This window comes from Grampus griseus (assembly GCF_964374135.1).
Source record: "Grampus griseus genome assembly, chromosome: 1".
Classification (NCBI taxonomy): Eukaryota; Metazoa; Chordata; class Mammalia; order Artiodactyla; family Delphinidae; genus Grampus; species Grampus griseus.
Genome location: NC_139017.1, coordinates 171,566,556 through 171,584,943, shown reverse-complemented (window position 1 = coordinate 171,584,943; position 18,388 = coordinate 171,566,556). Strand labels below are relative to the sequence as shown.

General features: G+C 47.3%; 1 protein-coding gene across 1 annotated transcript; it reads left to right on the top strand.

Moving 5' to 3' along the window:
• Positions 1-662: 662 nt before the first annotated feature.
• LOC309835802 (chymotrypsin-like elastase family member 2A) lies at positions 663-17,077 on the top strand (the record flags this gene model as incomplete). The annotated part of the gene is made up of 7 exons (XM_082675495.1): positions 663-726; positions 992-1,080; positions 6,264-6,361; positions 7,507-7,635; positions 10,954-11,090; positions 15,742-15,887; positions 16,868-17,077. 7 exons carry the CDS (start codon positions 663-665, stop codon positions 17,075-17,077), a joined length of 873 nt encoding a protein of 290 aa, XP_082531621.1.
• Positions 17,078-18,388: the final 1,311 nt, after the last annotated feature.

The window sequence follows — 18,388 nt, the reverse complement described above, 5'->3', positions numbered from 1 at the left end:
TTCAAATCCTCACCACATTGTTGCAAAACAGACTGGGCACACGTTTCTCTGCCTGGTTCACAGAAGGGCAGGCCCCAGGCCTAGAGACTTCCATGGCTTGTCCAGGGTCTCACAGCAAGCCATAGCATGGCCTAGAACAGGCTTCCTCAACCTCAGCACCACTGACGTTCAGGGTGGGATAATTCCTTGTTATGATGGGCTGCCGGGGGCCTTATAGGATGTTTAACAGCATCTCTAGACTCTCCCCACTACATACCAGTAATACCCCATCCCCAGCCAAAAATGTCTCTGGACATTGCCAAATGTCCCCTTGGTAGGCAATACCAGCTCCATTGAGAACCACTGGCCTAGAATGCTGTTTGCTCAGCACCCAACCTAATCTTTTCTATGAAAACACAACTCCAAGGACCAACAACAATATTTTTCTTCTTCCCCTAACACATAACATAATCTCTTAAAAGCAGATAGAACCCATATTTCAATATCTACCTTTGGCATTTTTTCAAAGTAGTGCCAGGGTGACAGGTGGGGGAAATGGAAAAAAATATTTGGACACAGGCCATTTTTCCATTGGGCTTGGAGAAAATCCCCATCTTGCATTCCTAGTGTATCTCTGGCCGATAAGTTCACTCATAAAACCAGGACCTTAGCCAGGGCCACACATGTCGGACTCCTACAGACACACCGTGATCAGAGCCCTACTGCTGCCTACATTGGTGGCTGGAGGTAAGTCCTGTCACCCAGAGGCACATTTTCAGTCTCCTGGTGGGACTGGGGATGGGACCTCCCTGTACCCACTGGACTCAGTCCTGTGGTTATAAGAAAGCTGGAGTGAAGTTCCAAATAAGTGGAGCAAAGGGCAGGACTCTGCAACGTGTGGAGATCCCTCCAGAACAGGGATTCTCTATTTGGGATTTGGGAATTCAGCAAGTGTAGGTTACATCGTTGGGGTCATTGCTTCCTGGGCTCACGACCCTTTCTCTTTTTACAGCTCTCAGCTGTGGGCTCCCCGCTTACCTGCCCAACCTGCCCAGGGTGGTTGGAGGTGAAGATGTGAGAGCCAACAGCTGTCCCTGGCAGGGGAGTCCCCCCACCCCTCCACTTCTGCCCCCCTGCCCTTACCTACCTCACATCACCCCTTTGCCCTCCACCACGGGGTCTACTGCACTGGCAAAGGTGAGGATTGGTGGGGACTCAGAGAGCAGGATGGGAAAATTCGCCAATGAAAAATACATTTCTGTGCCCTTGGTCAACCTTGGGGGTGGAGGGAGAGGTGCCTTCTCCAGTGTTGATAAAGACCTGCCCTACCCCACAACCCATACACACAAATTCACAAATACAGTCTTGCTCTGTTAACCAATCAGATGCTTGCTTACGCATGTACTGTTATCCTATGAACCATTCATCACCCCCTATGCAAATATTCCTTGCTTTAAGGAACCAACCAGTACAAATTAATTATTTTTTATTTCTTTTCTTTTTGGCTGCGTTGGGTCTCATTTCTGTGCACGGGCTTCTCCTTGCGGTGGCGGAGCACGGGCTCTAGGCTCGTGGGCTCAGTAGTTGCAGCGCACAGGCTTGGTAGTTGTGGCTCGCGGGCTCTAGAGCGCAGGCTCAGTAGTTGTGGTGCACGGGCTTGGCTGCTCCACGGCATGTGGGATCTTCCTGGACCAGGGCTCGAACCCATGTCCCCTGCATTGGCAGGCGGATTCTTAACCACTGCGCCACCAGGGAAGTCCTGCAAATTAATTCTTAACTACAGACAAGTAGATGTTACCAATGAAAGTAAATGCTTCCTTACCTTAAAATAATCCTAGTGATATGGAGACTAAAAATTCTGGTTGGGGCACGGGCACAAATTACCAGGACCTGTTAGTGGTAGGACTCCCGAAGAAAATACATGAGGCTGACATTGACATAAATAAATATTGTAAAATCTCTCTAATCTGACGTGATTGGGCTAAGTAATTGAAAGGTTGGTTATAGCGAAATTATTAGAAACCACACATCCATTTTTTAAACATTTTATTTTAATTTAAAACTTGTACATATATATTTGTTCACCAGTCTGTCTTGTGTAAACCACCCCCCACAACACATCATCTATAATTCCATTTCTTTAGAGTAGAGCAATGACTGTGAGACATTCAAGAAGCCATCGGAATGAGCTCTTCCAGATTTTTATGACCTATTTTCTCAATTTTTCCGTTTTCTCTTCGATGCCTAATTTCACAGCAATTTTTCAAAAGTCAGGGTTATCTGGTCTCTTCCAAGCATTTAACTTAGTTTCCATATAAATCACAACTCATTTTTTGAACTCACATTTCATCGGTTACATGTTTAATCAATTTACATAATTACAATACAAGCACAGCTGGCATACACAGGTTTGGGAACAAAAAGGTTGAATTGGGGTGAGTGCTAGTGGTGAGCGTTCAGGGTGCCCCATAGCGCCGTCAGTATGTTTCACGGAGGGAATGGCAACATCCGTTCATCTTCCCCTCAATTAATAGATGGTGACCGATAGTTCGCAATTTATACACTTGGCTCTGTGTATGTTGCCAATTCTTTTGGCACTTCTCTCACACTCACATAATATATTTTTTCTGGAAAGTTGCAAGAGCGATCCTATACCTCCCCCTTAAGCAGAGGTCACCCTTGTGCTGAGAACCAATCAATGCTGCCTACCAAAATATTTCCTCATCCTCTGGACCCGCTGACACTGCTGGTACAAAAGCATCCTTGCCTTGGGAACTGATTCATGTTGGTCTTGGAAGTGTCTCTCTACACTTCCTGCTTCAGCTTCCCTGGGAGATTTTTTTATTGGGGTTGGTGGGCAGGTCAAGCAGCGTGGGGACCAGGGTGAGGCAAGCAAGGCACTCACTTTGGGTGCAAGATCTAAGGAGGCACCACAAAACTCAGTAACCAAAATGAATATTTAAATGCAATATTTTTTAAAAATCAAACTTTTCCATAACAAAAGATCAAAATTTTAAACAGATATAATTTGCTCTGAGTTGCCTGAGAGGTCTCTTTTGTTTCACACTCACCCCAAGATTATGACCCTAGATCATAACCCACCAGACACTCGAAAATAAAGTGCTATGTGATTCAAAATTAAAGTAGGATGTGTGAAGTTTCCAGACAGATCGTGGAGCCAGACGGTCCCTGCTCTACCACATAGTAGCTGTATGAGTGGAGCAACTCAATTTACCTTTCTCGGTGGGTAATATTAAAAATGTACAACAGCCCTTATGGCGTGGACCACATTGTACAAATTTCTATTGGTTGCCTTAGTTTACTCATCTGTAAAATGGGAATAGTAATAGTGCCTCATGGGATTGCTGTGATTATGATGTAAGCTGATTCACACTCTGAGTTCAAAACAGTATCTAGTATATAGTAAGTGTTCAAATTATTAGACATTTAAAGTGTTAGCTATTGTAATTGTTAATCATCCCAAGAGCCCCTGACAGGCATTATGGCATTATGATCCCCATTTTCTAGATAAGGTAACAGGGGCTCAGAAAAGTTACATAATTGCCCAAAGTCACCCCGTTAGCCTGGCGGAAACTGGAGATTCAAATTTGGTTCAACCTTTGCTCTTTAGCTACCCACAAATTATATGGCCACACTTAGCTACCCACAAATTATGTTTCCATATTATTTCAAATTTTCACATCTGTAGGATGGTTTCAGCCTATTTTCAGATTTTGGGGGTGGGGACATCCTTTTAGGTGTCTTTTTTAATTTTGTCTAATTTTAAGCATTGTTTAAAAAGCCAGTTCATCTAAGGCCCCTTAAATGTCAAGCAAACAAGAAAATGCCACGTGGATAATCAGAAATGAGGATGTTTGGAGAAAAGCAGGCATCATTCCTGCTTTTCCTCCACGGGAACCCTGGTCAGAGCACACAATGCTCTGCTGTCACCTCCCTCCTCTCTGCTTGGCCTTGGCAAGGACTTGAAAGGAAGGGGAAGGAGATGGGACAGCTTTGGCAGAGGACCAAACAGTGCCAAATGCAACCGCCTTAAAGTTCCAACCCACACCTATTAAACTATCAAATCTAAATAGAAACACATTTTTGTTTAAAAAAAAATGAGGGACTACCCTGGTGGCGCAGGGGCTAAGAATCCACCTGCCAGTGCAGGGGACACGGGTTCGATCCCTGGTCCGGGAAGATCCCATATGTAGCAGAGCAGCTAAGCGTACGCGCCACAACTACTGAGCCCACATGCTGCAACTACTGAAGCCTGCGCGCCTAGAGCCCATGGTCCGCAACAAGAGAAGCCACCGCGATGAGAAGCCCACGCAACACAATGAAGAGTAGCCCCCACTTGCCGAAACTAGAGAAAGACCGGGCTCAGCAACTAAGACCCTATGCAGCCAAAAATAAATAAAATAAAATACATTTTTAAAAAATACAAAAATATTTTTTAAAAGTTGAGGAGCTGTAGGGTAAGGTACACTTATGTATGTTCATATTCCTATCGGTGGGTTTAGTCTTGAGGGAAAAACTAGAGCAACAGGTGACAAGTTCCGCAGGAAAGACCAGACCCTTGCCTGGTGAGTCTACTTTCATTCATTCACTCACTCATCCATTCATTCATTTATTCATTCATTCATTTGCTGATTCACTCACTTGTTCAATTTATTAAGGACCCACCATGAGACACGTACTGTTCTAGGCACCTGGAATACAGCAGTGGGAAAAAATATTCACAGAGCTTATATTAAAGTGGGAGAGACAATAAACAATTGAATGGGTAAATTCATAATGTCAGGTGATGATAGATACTATGATGAAGAATAAAGCAGGACCAGAGGAAAAGGGATGTGTGTGTTCATATGTGTGCATACGTGTGTAAGGATGTACGTGTGCACATGAGCGTGCATACTCTGTTTTAGGTAAGAAAGAGAAGAAAACCTTGAGCACAGACCCGTAGGAAGTGAAGGAGAAAGCTATGCTAATACATAAGAGAAGAATAGTCCAGGCAGAAGGAACAGCAAGTGCAAAGGCCCTGAGGCAGAAGTGGGCTTGGTGTATTTCCAGAACCTCGTGGAGGTCAATGTGGCTACAGCAGAAGGGAGTGGGAACCTATAAGGTCAGGGAGGTCATGTAGAGACTTGTAGAGCCTTGTTCAGTTCGGGGTTTCACACTGTGTAATAGGGGGGGCCACTGGCTGTTCGAGCAGAGAAGAGATATAATCATGCTTACATTTTAAAAGGATCATTCTGGCTGCTGTGTTGAGAAATGGGGTGAGGGAGGGGCCAGGGTGAGAGCAGGGAGAATACATAGGAAGCGACAATAATAATCCAGGTGAGAGGTAAATAAAGATGGTTGGGACCAGCAGTTGAGGTGGTAAGAGGGATGCGTTCTGTCTACATATTCTGGAAGTAGAGCTGGCAGGATTTGCTGGTAGATTAGAATGAGGAATATGAGAGAAAGAGAAGCAGCAAATTCACTGCCTAGTGTTTTGGCCTGAGCAGCAGGTACAGTGGGGTTGCCATTTACCAAGATGGGAAAACACAGACTTGGGGCGGGGGGGGAAATCAAAATTTTGGTTTACACATATTAAATTGGAGGAATATGTCCTAAAGAAATAGCTCCCAAGAAGGGAAAAACCCCAACAAGTCATGTTGCCGAAAGATGTTCAAAACAATCACTTTTTATTTATTTTATTTTTGGCTGCGTTGGGTCTTCTTTGCTGCGTGCAGGCTTTCTCTAGTTGCGGCGAGCGGGGGGCTACTCTCCCTTGCGGTGCGCGGGCTTCTCATTGTCATGGCTTCCCTTGTTGCGGAGCTCGGGCTCTAGGCGCGCGGGCTTCAGTAGTTGTGGCACGTGGGCTCAGTAGTTGTGGCTCGCGGGCTCTAGAGTGCAGGCTCAGTAGTTGTGGCGCACGGGCTTCGTTGCTCCGTGGCATGTGGGATCTTCCCGGACCAGGGCTCGAACCCGTGCCCCCTGCATTGGCAGGCGGATTCTTAACCACTGTGCCACCAGGGAAGCCCAACAATTACTTTTTAATACTGTCTTTATTTAAATTTTTGACATTTTGTTCATCAGAGATTTTTTGTGCTAATTTTCTAAAGATTATTAAAAATGTTATTTATCCTGATTACCGAGTTTCTTGGTGCCCCCTTAGATTTTGTACCTGAGGGGAGTGCCTTGCTCACCTGACCCTGGCCCCGCTCTCAGGGCTGGGAAGCTGCAGAGCAGAGGAGCCTGGTCCTTTCAGTGACCAGAGCACCTGCACTTCTTCCCAGGTCTCCCTGCAGTACAGCTCCAATGGCCAGTGGCGCCACACCTGCGGAGGGTCTCTGACAGGCCAAAACTGGGTCCTGACAGCTGCCCACTACATCAGGTGAGTACTCTTCCCCAGTCTCCCAGCCCACTCACCCCACTGGCCAATGCTCATCCCTCAGAGTTGGAGCCCAGATGGCCTGAGCCACCCTGTGTGAAGGAGCCTTGCACATAACCACTTCCTCAGCAGAGAAACAAGTTCTCACCAATGTATAGTTCCATCTGTTGGTCAGTTGATGGGCCCATACGTGACATGGGTTAAGTATCCCTTGCGGGGCGCTGAGGGGGACTATGGAGAGGGAGGAGGCCCATTTCCTGTCCTCTTGGGGGAACTAGATGTGGCCTCAGGATCTGGAACTGGGTTCCCTTGAGCAACTTGAACAACTACTCCAAGCCTCAATACCATCACCTGCTAAAAATCAGGTAACAGAATTTAGTGTGGATTAAATGTGATGATGCATTAAAGGGGCTGGCTCTTAGTAAGTGCTCAGTAAAAGTGAACTGGCACCATTATAAAGGCCCACAAGGGACAGGAAGGGCTCTGTGACATTCGTTGATCACCTGTCCTTTTCCCTCCCTACAGCCTCTGCTTATCTCACACCGGTTGGTGCTCACTGGAGTTTCCGCTGGGCCAATGTGATGCTTTCATAGCCAGGAGAGGTCCCTTCTCCTCACCTGATTTACAAATTCTAGGAGGCAGGCGGGGGGAAATAATAGAGGCCTGGGCATCAGGAGTCCTGGTTCTAGCTCTGAATTGTCACTAACGAGCTGCAAAACTCTGGACCATTTCTCCTCCCTGAGCCTCAGGTTCCCCATCTAAAAATGGAAGGTGAGGGGTTAAATTAAAAGATGCCCTTGAGGATAAATGACTTCTGTCATCTCTGTATCCATCTCACTTCCCCGATAGTAACACAGAGTTTATATTATTATAATTTTTATTTTATATCATAGTTTACAGTTGGTATAATATAGTTGCAATTACTGTTTGGTTATAGTTATTATAACTAACCGATTGCCCAGAGGGAAGAAAAATTCCCAGCGCCAACTAGTAGCTCTTGGGGCAGGCACTGACTTGGGCCCATCCCAGCACTGGCCAGAGCCAGGCCTCCAGACAGTGCATTGATTGGGGTGTCCCTGCCCATAGGGGCCCAGAGAGAGGAAAGGACAGCCCAGAGCTTACCTTCCCCGCTTGGCCCCCTCTCCCAGTTCCTCCAGGACCTACAGCGTGCTGCTGGGCCAGCACTGCCTCGCCACCCATGAGCCCGGCTCGCTGGCCGTCAAGGTCTCCAAGCTTGTGGTGCAAGAGGACTGGAACTCCAACCAGCTCTCCAAAGGGTGTGTTCTGTCTGGGTGCGCTTGGGGGGTGGGTTGGCAGGGGTGCAGAGCGGGGATAGGGCGTCTCCCAGAAGGCAGTGGGTGCAACCCTGCCCCATCCTTTGCTCCTTCTGTAGGGAGTGGGGAGGAGCTCTCGGCCCCAAAGATGCCTGGGCTGGGCTGTGACTAGGGGAGGGAGAGGCATAGACTGTCAGAGCGACCTGGATCTCCTGCCAGTTAAGCCTGCAGCTCCCCTGTCCACCGCAGGCACTCACTGACCGTGTATTTATTCTGTGCCAAGTCCTGGGGACACAGGGATAGGTCTGCAGGTCCCACTATAAGTGGAGTCTATGAGTGGAGTAGGACACAGTCCCTCTGCTGTCCCCTACTCTGTGTCCCCTCCCAACACGCCTTTGACATTTTTCAAAGATTCCCTGATACTCTGCTGGGACAGCCTGGGGTAACACACACAGGAAGCTGGCAAGGGGCACAGAGCTCTGCAAAGCCCCCCAGTGATTGTTCCCCAACCTGCAAGGAGATGGCAACTCCGCTTCCCCCAACTCCTCGTAGACAAGCACATACCATCCTATGTTCACCCGCCATGTCCCACATGCCGTGCTGGGTGCTGGACGCACAGAGATGCACAGGTCACCACGCCAGCTCTCAAGGAGCCCACGGCCAGAAGTGTGGCTGGGAGGCAGTGAGGGGTGGTGGTTAGGGGTCGAGCTTCTGGAGCCTGGAGGCTTAGATACGAATACTGACCGCGTGGCCCAGCACGAGTTCCTTAGCCTTTCTGTGCCTCAGTTTCCTCTTTGGTAAAATAAGGACAGTAATAGTGTCCACCTCTAGGGTTGTTGCGAGGATTAAATGAGATAATGTATGTAAAGCGCTTAGAAAAAGTCCTGGCACATGATAGAAGCCATATGTGTGGGCTATTAGCAGTAATAGTACAATAATGGTGCAGTAAAGAGGTGTAAGTGCTGGGATCTATGTCTGAGCCATCAAAGTAGAGGGGAGTGGTCCCAGGAAGTGGAAAAAAGGAGGGAGAGGAAGAAGAGGCAGGGAAGGTTCTCTGCCCGTCAGAAAACTGGCGGAATCAACCCCTTCCTCCCGCCCGGCCCACTCTCAAGGTGCATTAGAGATGAATTCACATCTAATTCCCCTTCTAGCCTGAAGTTTGCAAGGGCTGGGCCATGCCTGATTCACCCCTGAATCTCCACCCCCTACCCCAGGGAGCGGGCACATGTAGGGGCAGGGAATAGTTGCTGGAACATCAAACTTCTTTCATCATCACTAATCCTGAGATCCAGGTGGTATTAAACAAAATTCAGAGCCATGGGTTCACTCACGCCTTCATTCCACAGGTATCTGTTGAGCACCTACTATATGCCAGGCCCTGTTCTAGGCACCAGGAAACAACAGTGAGTGAAACACACAAGGCCCCCAGTCCTGCGGGGTTTAGGGGGCTGCCTAAACCCGAGCATCTCATTGCAGCTCAGGGAACTCCCCCTTTCTGATCACACAAGCAAGCATAGGCACTCCAGTGACCAACAGAGACTGTGCCCAGCCAGCCTGGTCTTCCACAAGGACAGGCAGGAGTGGTGGGGGTCGCCAACCCTCCAGAACCTCACAGTCTAGGTCCCCTTCCCAGTGAGCTCTCTTCCACCCCCAGGAGTTAGTTTGCACAATCACGCCAACGAACACTTAGTGCTTTCCTTGTGCCAGGCACTGTGCTAGGTGTTTCCTGAGCGTTATCACGTTTATTCCTCACAACAGCCCCAGGCGGGAGGTACTGTTATTATCCCCAACTCACCGATGAGGAAACCACGACCTAGGAAGTGAAGGAACTTGCCTGAAGATACAGATCCAGAAAGTAGCATTAAATCAGGTGTGATGTGCCCAGCAGAGGCCTGATCTGAGCACGTCTTCAAAACACTTTCCATCATCATTGTCGTCATGATTGTCCCCACTTTCTGGGGACAGAAAGTTGTCTTCCCTTTTCCTGCTTCCCCATCACCTTCCCGAAACCCAGAGGTATCCATCATCCTCTCCCAATCCCCAAGAGCAGATCTGCAGTTCCAGAAGGGCCTTTAGAAAGAAGAGCCCCAGCCATCTCTTCAAATCTGCATAATTTATCCACATGCAAGGGCTCTTCTGCAGCCCAAGGTGCCACTCTTGAATGGCTGCCCAGAAAGTTCATTCTGCCATATCGTCCAGAAGACTCTGCATCACAGCCCTGGAGAGAGCGGGCGGATGCCCTGTGGCCATAACACCCTGTGATCCTTCATCCGGGCAGCCTGCTGTGGTCCAGCACCGATGATGGTGCACAAAGGATGCGGGGTGTCCGTGAGTCATAAGTCAGTCTCTGCCCCCAAAGGGACTTGTCAACTAGATGAAATACACACAGACAAGACGCTGGAAAGCCGTAAAATGACACAGAATGGGTCCAGGGAAGCCTTAAGAGATGGGGAGGAGATGGGTGGGCAGAGAGTGGAGAAGGGCCTTTTCACATACACGTGGACTCTCTATGTGGCCTGGGCTTCTTCACGGCATAGAGGTTAGGACCAAAGAACAGGAATCCTGAAGGACCAGACAGAAGCTGCATTTTCTCATGCCCTAGTCTCAGAAGTCACATGGTGTCACTTCCTCTATATCACAGTCCCCCACCCCCCAACCAGAGGGAAGAAACCCAGTCCCCTCCTCTCAAAGGACAGAGTGTCAACATCACATTGCAACAAGCACCGATGGGATGGGAGATCTCATTGCAGCCATCGTGGAAAATGTAATCTGCCAATCACTAAAGGTTTCCTAGACAAGGACGTGAGACTAATGGATAAATCTGGCAGCAGAACTCAAGGTGGAAGGGTGAGTAAAGAGTAAAGGTAAAAAGGCCTTTCAGCCTGAACATCTACTGTTTTCTAAACCAAACATAGGAAGCATATGGCTGGGACAGACATTACCAAGCAGTTATGGATTTATTTCCTTGCTGACCCTGGACAGAGCCTCAGAATCCTTGTCAACACAGCCTGCCAGGCAGCCACAAACTAATCCATCAGAGTAGACATTGCAAGACAAACCTATTTGCCCTCCCTGTTCTGTATAGTCCCCTGAAAGGCCTCAGGGGAATTTAGGGCTCCAAGCTCCACCAGGGACAAAATGCAATCCTGGGGTTTAACCACAGCTGCTCCCCAATCCCTCATAGCCCCAACAGAAGGAAGATTCACCAGCAGGCTGGCCGAGGAGGGGGTTCGATGGTCCCCGCTGGGGCTAAAATCAGAAATATAATTGGGGCAGGACCAGTCAACCCTCTCTTTATGCTCTGCCTCTTGACAAACCCAGGAACGACACTGCCCTGCTCAAACTGGCCAACCCCATCGCCCTGACTGACAAGATCCAGCTTAGCTGCCTACCGCCCACTGGCGCCATTCTACCCAACAACTACATCTGCTATGTCACGGGCTGGGGAAGGCTGCAGAGTAAGTGGGTGCTGGGAACCCCAAGGATCCCAAGGGAGGGAAGGGAGGCAATGTCACCCCTGTCCAGTCAGGGGCTCTCTCCCCACTCATCATCCAGGGAGTCTGGAAAAAATGGCTGCTGCCTTGGAGAAGCAGGATAGCGTAGATGGATAATCAAGTGGGGTTTATTCCAGGAATGCAAGGATTCTTCAATATACGCAAATCAATCAACGTGATACACCATATTAACAAATTGAAGGAGAAAAACCATATGATCATCTCAATAGATGCAGAGAAAGCTTTCGACAAAATTCAACACCCATTTATGATAAAAACCCTCCAGAAAGTAGGCATAGAGGGAACTTTCCTCAACATAATAAAGGCCATATATGACAAACCCACAGCCAACATCGTCCTCAATGGTGAAAAACTGAAAGCATTTCCACTAAGATCAGGAACAAGACAAGGTTGCCCACTCTCACCACTCTTACTCAACATAGTTTTGGAAGTTTTAGCCACAGCAATCAGAGAAGAAAAGGAAATAAAAGGAATCCAAATCGGAAAAGAAGAAGTAAAGCTGTCACTGTTTGCAGATGACATGATACTATACATAGAGAATCCTAAAGATGCTACCAGAAAACTACTAGAGCTAATCGATGAATTTGGTAAAGTAGCAGGATACAAAATTAATGCACAGAAATCTCTGGCATTCCTATACACTAAGGATGAAAAATCTGAAAGTGAAATCAAGAAAACACTCCCATTTACCATTGCAACAAAAAGAATAAAATATCTAGGAATAAACCTACCTAAGGAGACAAAAGACCTGTATGCAGAAAATTATAAGACACTGATGAAAGAAATTAAAGACGATACAAATAGATGGAGAGATATACCATGTTCTTGGATTGGAAGAATCAACATGGTGAAAATGACTCTACTACCCAAAGCAATCTACAGATTCAATGCAATCCCTGTCAAACTACCACTGGCATTTTTCACAGAACTAGAACAAAAAATTTCACAATTTGTATGGAAACACAAAAGATCCCGAATAGCCAAAGCAATCTTGAGAACGAAAAACAGAGCTGGAGGAATCAGGCTTCCTGACTTCAGACTATACTACAAAGCTACAGTAATCAAGACAGTATGGTACTGGCACAAAAACAGAAATATAGATCAATAGAACACGATAGAAATCCCAGAGATAAACCCTCGCACATATGGTCACCTTATCTTTGATAAAGGAGGCAGGAATGTACAGTGGAGAAAGGACAGCCTCTTCAATAAGTGGTGCTGGGAAAACTGGACAGGTACATGTAAAAGTATGAGATTAGAACACTCCCTTACACCACACACATAAATAAGCTCAAAATGGATTAAAGACCTAAATGTAAGGCCAGAAACTATCAAACTCTTAGAGGAAAACAGGCAGAACACTCTATGACATAAATCACAGCAAGATCCTTTTTGACCCACCTCCTAGAGAAATGGAAATAAAAACAAAAATAAACAAATGGGATCTAATAAAACTTCAAAGATTTTGCACAGCAAAGGAAACCATAAACAAGACCAAAAGACAACCCTCAGAATGGGAGAAAATATTGGCAAATGAAGCAACTGACAAAGGATTAATATCCAAAATTTATAAGCAGCTCATGCAGCTCAATAACAAAAAAACAAACAAGCCAATCCAAAAATGGGCAGAAGACCTAAATAGATATTTCTTCAAAGAAGATATACAGATTGCCAACAAACACATGAAAGAATGCTCAACATCATTAATCATTAAATAAATGCAAATCAAAACTACAATGAGATATCATCTCATACAGGTCAGAATGGCCATCATCAAAAAATCCAGAAACAATAAATGCTGGAGAGGGTGTGGAGAAAAGGGAACACTCTTGCACTGCTGGTGGGAATGTGAATTGGTACAGCCACTGTGGAGAACAGTGGCTATGGAGGTTCCTTAAAAAACTACAAATAGAACTATAACATGACCCAGCAATCCCACTACTGGGCATATACCCTGAGAAAACCATAATTCAAAAAGAGTCATGTACCAAAATGTTCATTGCAGCACTATTTACAATAGACAGGAGATGGAAGCAACCTAAGTGTCCATCATCGGATGAATGGATAAAGAAAATGTGGCACATACATACAATGCAATATTACTCAGACATAAAAAGAAACGAAATTGAGTTATTTGTAGTGAGGTGGATGGACCTACAGTCTGTCATACAGAGTGAAGTAAGTCAGAAAGAGAAAGAAAAATACCGTATGCTAACACATATATATGGAATCTAAGAAAAACAAAAAGGGTCATGAAGAACCTAGGGGTAAGATGGCAATAAAGACACAGACCTACTAGAGAATGGACTTGAGGACACGGGGAGGGGGAAGGGTAAGCTGGGACAAAGTGAAAGAGTGGCATGGACATATATACACTACCAAACGTAAGGTAGATAGCTAGTGGGAAGCAGCCGCATAGCACAGGGAGATCAGCTCGGTGCTCTGTGACCACCTAGAAGGGTGGGATAGGGAGGGTGGGAGGGAGGGAGAAGCAAGAGGGAGGAGATATGGGGATATATGTATATGTATAACTGATTCACTTTGTTATAAAGCAGAAACTAACACACCATTGTAAAGCAATTATACCCCAGTAAAGATGTAAAAAAAAAAAAAGGAATTCAGACTGCCTGGGTTCGAATCCAGCTCCTCCACTTACTTGCTATGTGACCTTTGGCACGTTACTTAATTAGCTTTTCCACACTGAAGTTTCCTCATCTGTAAAATGGGGATAATAACAGCACCTGTATCACAGAGTTGTCAATAATCCATGGGAAGCACTTAGCCCAGCGCCTGGCACATAGTAGGTGTTGTGTGTTAATTGTTGTCACTGTCACTATGACAGAATGAGGGTTACATTGACTACATGACTTCTGGCACAGAAGTCCCTTTTCTTTTTCTCCCCTTTCTTGGCCATGCCGCGCGGCATGTGGGATGTGGGATCTTACTTCCCCAGCCAGGGATTGAACCCATGCCCCCTGCAGTGGAAGTGCAGAGTCCTAACCACTGGACCGCCAGGGAAGTCCCCAGAAGTCCCTTTTTATGGCCCAAAGCCAGAGTCCAAAATAGCATTCACTCTGTGACCTCAGGATTCCAGAGCTCCACAAAGGTCCCTGGGGCCCTCATCAGACTCTCTGCTCCCCATCTCAAAACTCATCTGTCCCACGTGCCTCCTGACCTTGCTGCTCAGACCCTGGCTACATGTGGGTCTCCTTTTGACATAAGCCCTAAGGGTCAGAAATCCAATGACAGCAGGCCACCAAGAAGGAACAGAGGACCTGCCCTCCCCTTGTAAAATCACCAGAGGTTTGGAAAGCTCTAGGAAGGCTCATGCAGATAAGTGGTTATTTTTTTTTCATAATGACATAAATCTATAAGTGACACGTTTTTTACAGAGGTACATCAACACACATACACTCAAATTAGTATCACCCTCTTGCCTGGCTTATCTGCAAAAACATGGATACGTGGAAACTCAGCAGAAGTAAGAAGTGGGAAGTGTATCTCATGCTTACTGAGATACAAGCACAACCACTGGTTCATTTATCAGAAAACACCCAGGCAGAAAGTATTTCACTGGAGGCAGCAAGAGCCAGGGAAGGGTCCAAATGCTTGGATTTATCCCCAGCTCTGTTGGTCACTAGCTGTGTAAACTTAGCTTCAGTTTTCTCATCTGTAAAATGGAAATACGGTTGGCAAAGGTTAAAAGAGATGACAAAAGAGATGTGAAAATGCTTATACACTTGCAAAATATAATACAGGTTAGACTAGATTTAATTAGGATGGTCTTGGGAAAGCTGCTTAATTTCTCTTGGCTTCAATGTCCCATCTGCCCCAATGTCCAAAATAGGAATAAATACTTACTGTGAGGATTAGTTTAGTATTTTGAACGGCCTAATAAAATGCAGGTGAAGAGTATTATTGGTCTTTGACATGAGTAGCAGTGATGATAGTAATGAAAGTGATGGTGGCAGTGTCGTTGGGAGCCATTAGGAAAGCTCTACTTTCAATGCATTCAAATATTTTTCCCAAGCTGGGTCTCCAGATGCCAGCAGGCTGACCATCATATTTAAGGTAAGTGGTAGAAACCATGGAGCCAGCACAACAAAATGGAGAGTTGGTTATAAGGATTTAAGAGACCCAGCCAAGGCCAGAGACAGCCAGGCTTCAGGAACAGGAGAGAATCAGGGGCTGAAAGACTATGAGAAACTCAGGAAACCCTCTCTCAGAATTTCTTTTCTTCGTGGATCTACTTCATCCTTCTCTCCCTAGAAGAAAATGGCAGCCACTACCAACAGCTCCCAGATTTATATCCTCTCCGGCTGGGATTTCTTAGTCCCACCCCCAAATTCTCAAGAGAAGGAGCTCATTGGCTTAGCTGGGGTCAGGTGTTCACCCCTGAACCAATCAGCTGTGGCCAGAACACTACCCAATCAACTGTGAGGATACAGTATGGGCAACATGGCTGCTCCCATGGCAACCCTATGGATGGAGGGAAGTAAGAGGGACCATAAAGAAAGAGGCTGGGCATCCACTACTTGCTTTTTTCTCAGGAGCCCCTTTGTCCCTGTAACACCTTCTCTCTTGTCTCATGCAGCCAGCGGAGCTCTTCCTGACATTCTGCAGCAGGGCGAGCTGCTGGCTGTGGACTCTGCCACATGCTCCCAACCTGGTTGGTGGGGCAGGACTGTGAAGACCAATATGATCTGTGCTGGGCGTGATGGTGTGATCCCCAGCTGCAGTGTGAGTGCAGGAAGTCAGGTGACCCCACACACACACTGATAAAATGAGGCTGAGGATGGGGAGAGTCTCTCAGGGTCCTGGACTCCATCCTCCCAGCTGCTAGCAAAGCACTGGGAAACAGCTTCACACACTTGAACCCTGACCTTTGTCCTTGCAGTCTCCAGAAAAGATATTTTGAGATTCTCTTTGTAGTAGTGTCCACCCTCTCACTGCTGGGAAGTCCTTCCTTGGGTCTCACTGAGGTCTCTCACGACTGTCATCTCTCTTATTCTTTCCTCTGTGTAGTAAGGGAGCCAAGGGGACATATTTGCTGGGTTAGGACCTTTCTAAGGTGATTTCAAGTTTATCTGTTGAATTAGTCCCATTCATGACCCAACGTATCCCTTCATGGTAGCTGCCACAGAGCCTTTCTGATACAGTGTCTTAACCAAAAGGACTTGCTATGTGGTGGACTTCGAAGCAGAGTGGGGACAGAGCGGGAAGGAGCTTCACGTGTCCTTCAGATCACACTGGGCCCCTACACTCTCTGCCCAGGCAGACGGGCCCCCGGGACACTCCGTCAACGGGAGGAAGTGGCCGGTGGTGATTGAGCGCGTGGCATTCTAACTCTGGGTCACGTCCCAGCTCCTCCACTTTACTGCTTGCACAGCCTGTCTGAGGGCTTCTGTCTTCCTCTTTGATGAAATGGGGATGCTGCAACACTTACCTCATAGGTTTTGGTAAAGATTAAATGAGATAAGGCCTATAAAGTGCCAGCACCATTCCAGGCACACACACAGCTCCTGTTGGTATTATGGTGCCGTCTTGAGCTGTGACCGCAAGGCCTGGCCTCCGAGAATACGGCAACCCACCGCGGAACAATATAAATGCACTGCCAACATGTAAAACACGGGGCTCTGAAGGGTGGCCCCTTCCCCTCCCCTCCCATCGCCCCACCCAAGCTCAAAGGTCCCTCCTGACAGAACACTGGCCTTCCCCAGGGGGACTCCGGCGGACCACTGAACTGCCAGGCGGCTAACGGCCAGGGGCAAGTGCACGGCGTGGTCAGCTTCGGGTCCTCCCTTGGTTGCAACTACTACCACAAGCCCTCCGTCTTCACACGGGTCTCCAACTACACTGACCGGATCAATTCGGTAAGAACCGGACCAGCCCTGTGCCCCCCAGGCCCTGCCCTGGCCCTGGCCCCATGAGGGCCATGCCCACCTGAGTTCTGAGGACCCCCTCCCTCCTCTTGAGAGCTAGGAGGCTGCAGACCTGGGCAACCCCTGCAGGATTCCCCATAGGCCCCAACATTTCTGTGTGAGTTGAGTGAAAAGGCACATAGAGGGTGGTCTTGTCCAAAGAGGTTGAAAATAAAGGTTACTCCTCCAGCATTAATAGCAGGTTCCCTAGGATTCATGGGGTATTTTGGTTTTGCTTATCTACGTGTAGGCCCAGACCCCACTGCCCAATGCTATATTTATCTGCAAAGCCCAAAACCTGGTCGTTTGAGATCCTCACAGCCTTAATTATTGGAAATTAGTCATTCTAAAGGGTCCCCCAGCTGTTCTGTAGGGTGACCAATCATCTCAGTTTGCGCTGGACTGGGAAGTTGCCTGGGATGCAGGACTTTCTGTTTCAGACCAAGGCAGTCCAGGTAAATGGGGCTGAGCTGATCCCACTATGACTGTGAATGTGTCCCCGGAGAACTTTAGCCTGTGAGCTCAAAACCAGTGCCTCACAAACTTCCACACCAGCTCAATTCCTATTTTTAAAAAACAGTGAATAGGGCTTCCCCGGTGGCGCAGTGGTTGAGAGTCCGCCTGCCGATGCAGGGGACGCGGGTTCGTGCTCCGCAACGGGACAGGCCACAACAGTGAGAGGCCCATGTACCGAAAAAAAAAAAAAAAAAAAAAAACAGTGAATAAACATTCATTTATAATGAAAACCAGAAAAAAATTTTATTAAAAAAAAAAACCCAAAAACTGGCACCAATCTTGGGAGCAGCCATGGATACAGGGAGAGTTGTCACAGGAAGGGCAGGCCTTGGTGGGGGGGACCTGGGGGAGGGCGGAGGAGGCATCGTGCCTGGTAATGGATGCTGGAGGGGAAAAGCAGGACACCGTGCCGATCGGGGGCACTTTTTTACCCACCTCCCAGCAGTGCCACCACCTGGGTTTGCTCTTCTGTAAAATGGGACTTGAACTAGACCAGGACTCATCCACTTTTTTAGGAGGCAGAACAAGTCAGGGTTGTGGTGTTTGTGACAGAGCCCCCAAAGAAGGGAAAGCTGGCATCTGGTTTCATTATTTCAAGTTGAATTTACAGAGAGCTGTTTAATTAAATCAAACCGACACTCCATTATAAACTCAAATATGATGTCACAGCCGTGAGCTTGCAGTCCCAGGACGAAAACAACACTGTCAAATGGGCACTGTCAAAATAAGCAGGTGGCTGCCTCTGGGTTTTCCCATTAATACTTGAGGGCTCCTTGTTCATGTGTCTGTCTGCTGGCATTTCTC